General features: G+C 39.4%; 1 protein-coding gene across 6 annotated transcripts in view; it reads right to left on the minus strand.

Annotated features, from left to right (window-relative positions):
• The window catches only part of LOC140379189 (1-phosphatidylinositol 4,5-bisphosphate phosphodiesterase eta-1-like), a 48,435-nt gene that overhangs the window by 33,086 nt on the left and 5,325 nt on the right, over positions 1-10,024 (minus strand). For 4 of the 6 annotated variants that reach the window (XM_072464168.1, XM_072464167.1, XM_072464172.1 and 1 more), the window contains exon 2: positions 7,977-8,087. In XM_072464168.1, coding sequence (XP_072320269.1) covers positions 7,977-8,087 — 111 coding nt within the window. Of the gene's footprint in view, positions 1-2,258; positions 2,527-5,723; positions 6,221-7,976; positions 8,088-10,024 lie in introns of those variants that run through there. The other 2 variants (XM_072464170.1, XM_072464169.1) reach the window with 2 other exon arrangements.

The raw sequence follows: 10,024 nt of genomic DNA on the forward strand, positions 1-10,024 counted from the left end.
TCACTTTTTTTAATTGGATATGACGGTATAGAGTGAAGAGCAGGGAGGATATTCGGCAAATTATTGGAGCTGGCAATCAATCTCACAACACTGAGGCCGGCGCAGAGCTTGGCGTAGGTGCTGGTGTTCAAACCACTCGACCATCAGGCAGACATGATCGTTTTAGCACTAAATTTAATCTGTACACATTCAATAAAAATGTATAGCTAAAATAAAGGAAAAGGCAAAAGATTAAAATTTGAGAACTGATGTTTCTCAGACACAAAACCAAACTACTGCACAGGGAAATGGCACTGCACTAAATATTGGGGCTATAACCTGCCAGTAAATTGGATACAATGGTCTAGAGAGTGTAAGCTTCAAAACAATGTATTATATGCCCAGGTGGAATATCGGCCAATGCCCATATTGACCCCATATGTGCTAAAAATACCTTTAATATGTTTTTTTGAGTCAGTGTGGATTTTGTTTAAACACACATAACACGCAAAAAAAAAAATACAGGTTTGTTTTTCCAAAGAGCTATATAGTTGTATTGTTATTCCTGAATGATAAACTCTGAACTAAGGTTTATTACAGGAGAAGGATACACAGAACTCACCACTGTGAATTATACTCTGAAGTAGGAGGCAATCATTGGGTGCAAGAAGAGAACAGCACTGCCTTTTCTTTGTTTATAAGGCTCTTGTTGGTATTTTGCCTGATTATTTATCATGTTTGCTAAACTTCAGATCAGAAGTATTCACTGCTTGAGATATCAGGATATTTTTATTTTACAACTGCACCGAGTCAACACAGAGACAGGAAAAAAGGCCTTCAGCAACTTTGATTCCAATTCCAATGATTATTTTTAAATTATTATTTAAAAGGATTATCCACAGTGCCGGAGAGCTCTGGTTTTACATGATTGTATGTATTTGTTAATATTATTTATTTGGATATCCTGTGTTTGTTTGTTTAATCTGTATTTAGTTTTTTTGACATGGCACCCATGAAAAAGAGTTAATCCTCATTGGGGTTTCCCTGTATAAATGAATAATACATCAAAAGAGGGTACTCAGTCCTAAGCATGGGTAAATGGTTGTGTGGAAGGGCATCTGGTTTAAAACAGTTTCCCAACCACCAAACCATGCTTGACGTCGAATTGTTAGTCACAAAAAAGAGCTACACGGATTGTAACGAGCCATCCCATGTAATCACAAAATCACCTCAAGTTATTTGTTGCATTAAATTTGCTCATGGTTGACTCACTTTTGTCTTTCATATTTCAGTGATATGATGTCTGAGAGAAATTAGCACGCTGCTTGTCCATACTTATTAGTCTGTCTGTGTCAATAAGCTTATGATCTTTGGAGGACACATCAAAGCTACGTCCCGACGCAGCCGCTCTTGTGATTCAAACAGATTTTAATAAGGTTTAGTGACAGGGACGATGCTCTGATGGCGTTGTGAACAAAGCTTTTCCTCACTGTGTGGTGCTCTATGTTTTAACTTACTAAAAAAATACCGGCCAGGGCACGGTGACAAGGACACAGCACCTGGACTTGGATTACTTCTCCATTGATCATTTCTATTGAATCTGTCACTCTGGATTGTTTCTCAAATACTCCATTTCTCCGTTGGCTGGTTCATTTCTATTGTAATGAGTTTGAATGGCTATTTCACAGTTGGCCAGTTCTGAGATCTCTGTTAAGGATGACGACTGCATGCATTATAATGTATTCACAACTACATACATTCATATGCAGCAGCATCTGCCCACTCTTCATGCAGTATTCATGTGACATAAGACAACCCATGCAGCTACTTCAAGTTAAACACTGCATTTTTATAGAAAATAATACTTGTGTTACACCAGGACAAGATCAAAGTGTTCTTTACTGTTGTTAACATGTATTTTTATATTATGATAATTGTTAACATTTATTGTTTCTGCTTGACTGGCCAAATAAATCACATTTAAGCGCACTAACCTTTTGCAGGCTTTTCAACAACAAGCTCAAATTAGCATAAATAATACAACCTGCTCGTGCATGTAATTAATGTAATGGCTCGTTAAAACAAGCTTCCCTGCTGTTTTCAACGTACGGCAGTGAAATTGTGGAATCGGTTAGTTTGGTAATAAACAAATATAGAATTAAGCTGTACTGTTTTGTGAATTAACATGAGATTACTAAATTTTTTGTACATAGTTATAAAAAATACAAACAAAGCTTTAAGCGTTCAAAAATATGAATAACATTGTTTTGTCAACTTACCACAATGAGGAAGCCGACTTTTTTGTGGAACAGCCACAATGCCACCAACATGGTAAATATTCCTCGCCAGCAAAGTCGCTACAGTCAAAACAGTCGATTTTCCAGGATTTGCTTTGCCATGAAAATGTGAACGCATCGTACTATTGCCAGACAGAATGTTCGGACCCAGGACTGAAGAACAAATATCTTCCATTTTTGGTTTAAAACCCTCTGCTTCAAACCTTAAGCCTCACCTGTGGCTCAGATTACACAGTGTCTGATTCAATCCGGAAAAAAACAGAAAATATCTCCCAAAAAATCTGTCCGCTTCCCATGTTCATGCGCTGTCTCCTGACCTGAACCTAATCTGACTGTCTAAAATACCCCTCCTCTTGCTCTGCTCTCTGATGTTTGTGCAGTGCTTATCCCTCAACGCGGTCCACCTAAAAGACCATCTATGCCAACTCCAAACCATAGTATCATTGTACCGTGATTAAAAAGAGTGCCAGATGTGAGTCTCTGGATATCAGCGTAGTTTGTCAGGGAGAATACAGGGGATAAGAACTATGACATAACGCAGCATGATAATACGGCGGCAGCAGAAGTAAGCTTTAATGGATTGACATGTGTGTTGCTAAAGGGAGACGCAGTGAAACGCACAAGCAGCACATCTGTCCATCTTGCACTAAACACCCCCTTCCTACTCCCCCCTCAGGCACGAGTCCTCCACACGCCCACAGACCACTGTTGCCACTGACAGTTCATTATGATGATTACTGCAAGCACAAGCAGCAGCACCGCAAACACTGCATGAAGAAGAAGAAGAGGAGAAGTTTTTAAATGTTAATTGTCATAAACTTGTACCATACTTGTAAATTCTCATTATTTTCATGTGTTGAATAGGATCTGCTTTAAGGATTAACTTTCCTTTGGGCCTTATAGCTCCAGGACCACAGCAAAATGCTTAAATGCAGCGATTTGCAATTTTGCTTAAAGGGGACATATTATGTAAAATGTATGATTTTTTAAGCACGTTATAAAAAACATCAATGCACAAACATTGTTTTTCTAAGGTCATGCATCTTGTAAGTTCCAAGATGTATGGCACAAGCCACAACCAGACAGTAGGAGAAAACACAGACAACCTTTTTCACCTCATGTAATCCATCAAAGCCCCTAAAAACATTTCAGTTACATTATCTTCTTTCCACCTTTTCCCCACAGTTTCTCTGAGGACATTCACACATCTTCAATTCAATTATTCAGACGCACGATGCAGTGATGGATGATGACACCTGGAAAAACGTGAGTCGAATTCAGTCAAATGGGACAAATATGGTGAAAATATACGATAACTGTTTGGCTGACTGTAGGTCACTTCAGGAAGCGCACCAGGGATTAAAGCTTTGACAAATCATTAATCGAGTCCTCGTACAGGCTACTGAAAGACAGCTAAGTTCCTGTGGGGAAAGCCATTTGGGAAGAAAGTCATTTTAAGTACTGTCACAATAAAAGGCCATACTCAGATAGGAAAAAAGCTCTAGGAAATCTCAGAGCTACAAAGATTATCTAATTAATAGCAGTAACAAGTCAAATGTGTTTGAGTGTTCCCCCCGAGTCAGAGCTCTATCTCAATAAAAAATAAACACATGGCAAGTATAATGTATTCAGCGGCAATGCTGTGAGGGGCTCCCTGAGTGCTGTTCAATACTCACATCAAAGGAGAATATGCATGTGAGATAAACAACAGTATGTGCACATCCGGCGGCTTCCACTGCTCTGGGTTCAAAGCACGTAAACTAGGATACTGTAGTATCTTCAGCGGCACAGCATAACCATCCACCATTCCACATGGGCTAAATTATATGGTCTGTCTGCTTATTCAAATCACACCAAAGAGGGGCTACGTCAGTGAGAGGACCAGGCTGTCAAGAGGACACAAGGAGAGGAAATAAAAGCTGTGGTTATGGGTAATTTGCTTTTCCTCCCCTCTCTCTCGCTCACACACATATGCAAGTAAACAGGTATGGAGTCCGTTATATACACTTTGGCCAGCTGGTGCTTTATGATAAATAAAGTCTTCAAGGCCGTTTTACTTTATGTATTTTTATAAGTGAAGCACCAAATTTGCTTTTGCCTTTTGCCAACAAAGTTTACACAGCAATCTGCTGCCTACATGTCTGGACTAGGACTGGTAAAAAGAACGTTATAACAATGTTGGATGTGAAAAATGACAATTATTAGTATCTGACCGCATCATATTGACAAAGCAAGTTAAAGAACTATAAAACACTTTAATTATCTAATTCATTTAGGGTTTGTTTGTTTGTTTGTTTGTTTTTAGGACTAAAGCAGGAATAAACTAGGTGTAAACCAGGACCAGACCTAGGCAAAATAAGCACTTGAACATTAAGAGATGGACCCAATAAAGACTAGAACAACAAAGTATGTCCAAAAGAGGCAAACCTAAAGTGCATACCTTCAGCATTCAATATAATTCCGCCTAAAGAGCAGAAGAATGAAAATGATGAACTGAGGAGCAGTCCCCTCCTGTGAGTTAGCTGCTCTGCCCTGAAGCCAAAGAGAAAAGGAAGAGAGAAAATAATGGTAGCAACATGCTGAGTATCATCATCATGCAGCGCACATTTTTCTTTTGCATTAAAGCATGTTGAATAGAGAGTAGAACGCACGCCTGCCCCATGTATGCAGTTCTCCTTGTGTCATTTTCCTTTTTTTTTGTTTTCCTTCTGTGTCAAAGTGTTACCAAAATGAATAAAAACTACCACTCACAGACACAAAGTTGGGAGAGGAAAACCAGCGAGCTTCAAACAATTCCAGCACATCTTTGCTTTCTAAGTGACAACAAAGAAACTGAATTTTGATGAGAAATACAGCAAACAGGCTTTTCTTAATAGCCCTGGGACCACCACGTCTTCAAATGTGCCATCACTGACCCATACACTGTCACTTTGGTTGTGTGGCACTTGGTTGTGCGCTTGAATCATCCACTACAACTAAAATCCACGCCGCCTCTGTCGTTGTTGGTGTATTGAAGGTCTACGACTTCTCACTGTGGCGGTAGAGATGTTCCCATTGACTCAACATCTCAAGCCCAAGAGCACACATGCTTCTTAAATAACAACGTTGTGTTTTTTTTTTAAACACAAAAGGCTGAAGTGCAGAAGATTATATAGGATTTTCTGCCCCCTAGTGCCAAAATCCAAGGGGTATTTTCAGCACCAGGGACAGTTTCTTAATTCTCTCCTTGATTTTCTGTCAACATTTAGACAGGGCAATTCTCCTTGACAATGAACCATACTACTTTGTAATCCCATTTGCTGGTTGCTTCTTAAAAAACAAAAACAAGAAAAACAAGTCACAATTTATAACACACAACGTTTCCATAGAAAATGCGCATAGTGAAGGAATGCATGCATCTAATTGTATCTCACCACACGATATAATAACGGTATTTATGAATCTTACCCTTTTCCAGATTCAAATTTCTGCAAACTTCAAGTTCAGCCATTTATTACAGGAGTCGTCTGCCTCATATAATCCGTCGGTGCGCTCTGGGTCGCATTGTATCGCCTTGGTGTGGTTACATGCCTTTAATCCATGTTCATTTCAACCGCGCCATAGTGACACTTTTTCCTTTTTGCCAAAACGAAAATACGAGTGCAAATGCGCGTGTGCATCAGTATTTTGGAGCGTTGGTCACAGACGATCCGCGGCGCATCAGTCTCCAGCGCGCGCACGGTCCCTCTATCCGCCAGACGCGTTGGGCATTGGTAAAAAAGAAAAAGAAAAAACGCGGATCCTTTACGCGCCCTGAGTGCTGGTTGGCATGCAAGAGCTTACACGCGGCAGAGGCTGAAGGAAAAGCCCCAAAGACCCTCGTATATTGCACGGGCTGGCCGGTTCCCGTTAAACTGCCTCCCAAACAAACATGATAAGATTCTCACTGTCAGCAGCTCCTCCAGTTTGCGCTAAGCGGAGGAAAGTACCCAATGCGCAGATATATGACCCACTTTACACCTTCTCTCCCTCTCTCACCAGCTCAAAGCGGATTCTTGCATGGAGCTGGAGACAGGCTTCATCAGAACATAAAAGGTCCTCTGTGATGCGCGCAGAGGAACCAGGGCGATGTAAAAGACTGCTTCTTCTTAATGAATATGATGGCTTAGAAGCATGTCCACCCGACGTGTCATTTGTCCAGTGGAACTTTGGTCCAAAGGGAGTCTCTTGTCCGTTGGTGCACATTCAAGCCTTTTACATGGTGATTGCGTGAGTCAATTAATTAGAGGCAGAACCACGACGGTTCAAACACGAGGCAGAGGTCACGATCGATCAGTCCTGTCTAGAAGTAAAGATGTGTCTGAACATCAATGTCAATCAAAAGGTGACGTTTAAGCATGAGTAGAAGTGCATAGCGATGACCTTTAACCTACCTCCGGTTGTCCTCAATAGTTGTTTTTTTTAATTGCCAAAACATTTTAGCAAAATCACAAATGATACAATCTTCTCCTTTTGTGAATTATACAAACTTTAACTCTTAAAATCATAATTGAAATTCTGAAAAACTACAAAAGCCCCAGCAAACTGATCTGTCAGTGCCTTACAGATCAGCTTCTATCTCACCAGTGATCTCTTAATGTTCATTTACTCTTTTGCATAAGAAACTATTTAAAATCCTCTCAGAGGTGTAATTCAAATGTAAAGCTCTCTTCCTCCACACCTGCCTGATCAGTCAGCTGCCCCCCCCCTCTCTCTCTTCAAACACACCAATGTGATTTATGCACCATGTCAAACACATGCAGGACCCTTAAGTCTCTCACAAAAGATGGAAACATTCAACAAGGTCTAAGAAAGAGGAGTCATCGGGCTGCAAAACCAGAAAAAGTATATGATGCAAAAAGCTAGATGAGACATACGAGAAGTCAGCAAGCATCTTGCGTCAGAAAATGGAGACACTGTTCAAACTTGGATTTTATTTATTTTAAGCCAATGGTAAGAATTTTAAGAACACGAATCGTAATCAAAATAGTGTGAATCCACAAAAAGGTGCAAGCATGCCATAAATTCACACTTTCCATCAATAACAATAACTAAAAAAAAAAAAAAATCTGGCACAAAGGTGGTGTGGAATAGCTCATATGGGGGAAGTCAAAGCTAGAATGATTGCAGATGCAGAATCACAGTATGCCAAGGGACAGGTGAATTTTGTGACAACCTTAAAAAAGAATTAACAACATCACTGAAACACATCTACATATGTGATCATAACACAACTTTGACCTGTTTTTTGAGCTATACTCTTGTTCACAACACCCAAGCGTTGACAAAGAACCAGAACCAAATCAACTAAATCTAACAGCCACGCTTCCTGCTTCTAAACCGATAGTGTCCTACAGTACATGCTACAGAGTGACAAGTTTATTAGAAGAGAAGGAGCTCACCGGGACAGGCTGCAGTCATGTCTCCCTTTGGTGCGACAGCCAGCAAAACATTTCAAACATTTGTCAGACAGATGTGGGTGCAGCCTCAACACCCCAAATCTCATTAGTCTCAGATAAAAGTGATAGTGCAACATGCCTGCATTTGTGCTCCATGGGGAAATGGCTATGGTTTGATATAGTCAGTAATGCTATATAGTGTCCACATTGTACTGAGGAAAAGTCTCCCTCTGCTGTCTATTCACCTGATGTACAGTTTGAACGCACGTACAAAGAAGTTTACCTTGGAAGATGCTGTTGTTGGTCAGAAAGTGCCGGCGATACTGAGGCTCTCCTTTTTGGTTCATTACTCGGGAGGTCATGGTGAAACCGGGGCAGATGTGGTGCAAATGTCCTGCGAGAAAGAAGAAATACACATTTTATTCAAATTGTCAATTGTACACTTGCAAGTAAGGATGTCTGGATTACTTGTTCAATCGATAATTGTGATTATTCAGTGATTAACCATGATTTTAGAAGCAAAATGTTGTATTTTTAATTAAATCTATAATTTGAAAATACATCTAAATATAAAGTTTTTGTCACATTCATGTAACTTTTTCCATTTTGAAAGTTCAATTTTATAAAGATTGTCACAAACCAGAAGAATAGTGACATTTTAGACAGTGGGAATGGAAGAAAATGAAAGATTTCACTGTTGTTTGGTAATAAGTAATCGTTAATAATTGTTAAATTGTGATGTTTTTTCAAGCAATAATTGCAATTTTTCCTTTTTCCTGTGTATCATTACTAGAGGAGATGACTCAAACTCACAAAACGTGTTCATCTACTTCTCACTTCCTTAGCAACCTCAGCTTGTTCAGGTCGCCCATTTGACCCCGTCTCACCTTTCCAGGCATTAGCTTCCATTTGTCTTGCCTCGGTTTATGATTACCATTCACACCGGATTTCCAATTTTCCACTTCCAACTCCACCAAATCATTTGTCATAGCTCTCACCTGTTGCTTGTCCATCGCCCACTGATTTACAACTCAGCCCTAAAACCACCCGCAGGTTTGACCGTAAGTTTTCTAGTGTTTTGGGAAATGACTGTCTGTGGTTCAGGCGTCTTTTCTGTGACGCTGCCACGGACACCGTTCAGGAAGTGATTGATCCTTGTGTGTTTTCAGCGGTCAAGTATGGAGTTACTGGCTGTGTCAATAAATCACAGAGAACACTACTCCTGAACGTTTCACAAATGACCACCACAGGAAAAAATGATGCTCACAACTTTATGATTCTCCATATTTTAAATACAATGTACATAGAAATAAGTGCAGGCCAGATAGTATTGTCGTGTAAGAGAATCATTGCCATCTGCGATCTGCTTGGGTCTTTTAAATCAAGAGGTCTACAGCCAACTGTCCTGTCCGTAAAAGTATGTGGTTTGGAGCAAGATACAGAAAAATCTACTATTTGTTGTGTTAGCTTTCTTGGTTATTTTCAGGAAATTAATGTAGAAAACCATTTTAAATCAATTAAATAAAAAAGAATTGAGATTGTTCAAACTGAGGGTGAAAAAATATTAATGTTTTGACTGATCGCCCTGCTATAAATGTTATCCAAGTACATGTAAACATATTCATTACTACCCACACCGCTACAACACAACTACAAGTGCCAAAGTAAAGAATCAAAGCAGGAGGAGCACTTGGATTCCGCCTCATTCCGTCCTTCCCCAGTCTTATTCCTATTTCACGCCAAAAAATCCTTTAAAAAATGAAATAGTAATAAATATGATTTTGAATTATAAACAAGAAAATACACATCAGAACATGACCGGCTCATTATCTGAAACGAGTCAATATTGCAAAGATATTATCACAGTTTTATGGTGTTTGTGTGAAAATATATGGTAAAAGTGATCTTTATACAATACACATCGTTGTCCTATTACAATCTGAAATAACGGTCTATTGTAACTAAATCACTCTTTCCATTTAAAGCCTATATGGCATGTAAAGAGGTTAGTCATGGGGATATTGTGAGTTCTTCTTACTGCCTCACTGCAGTCACATTCTACATTAATTATGTTATTATGTGCAGGCTGCCAAAGATATGTCTCTGCACCAACAGATTGAAAAATACTAGGCAAATTTAAAAACAAATAGGTAGACAACATATAGAGGCGTATTTCTCTGGCCTGACAGGATAAAGATAATCAATATATCTGTTTGAATTTACTTCAGACAGATATTGTAAAAGGGCAGCATCTGTCATGAATCGACATAATGCAAATGAACACACTTCTCTTGATCATTATATTGACAGGCTCATGAGCTGGCTTTGTGC

This window comes from Eucyclogobius newberryi, unplaced genomic scaffold (assembly GCF_026437365.1).
Source record: "Eucyclogobius newberryi isolate DKJ021-1_F unplaced genomic scaffold, fEucNew1.0.hap1 SCAF_10, whole genome shotgun sequence".
NCBI lineage: Eukaryota > Metazoa > Chordata > Actinopteri > Gobiiformes > Gobiidae > Eucyclogobius > Eucyclogobius newberryi.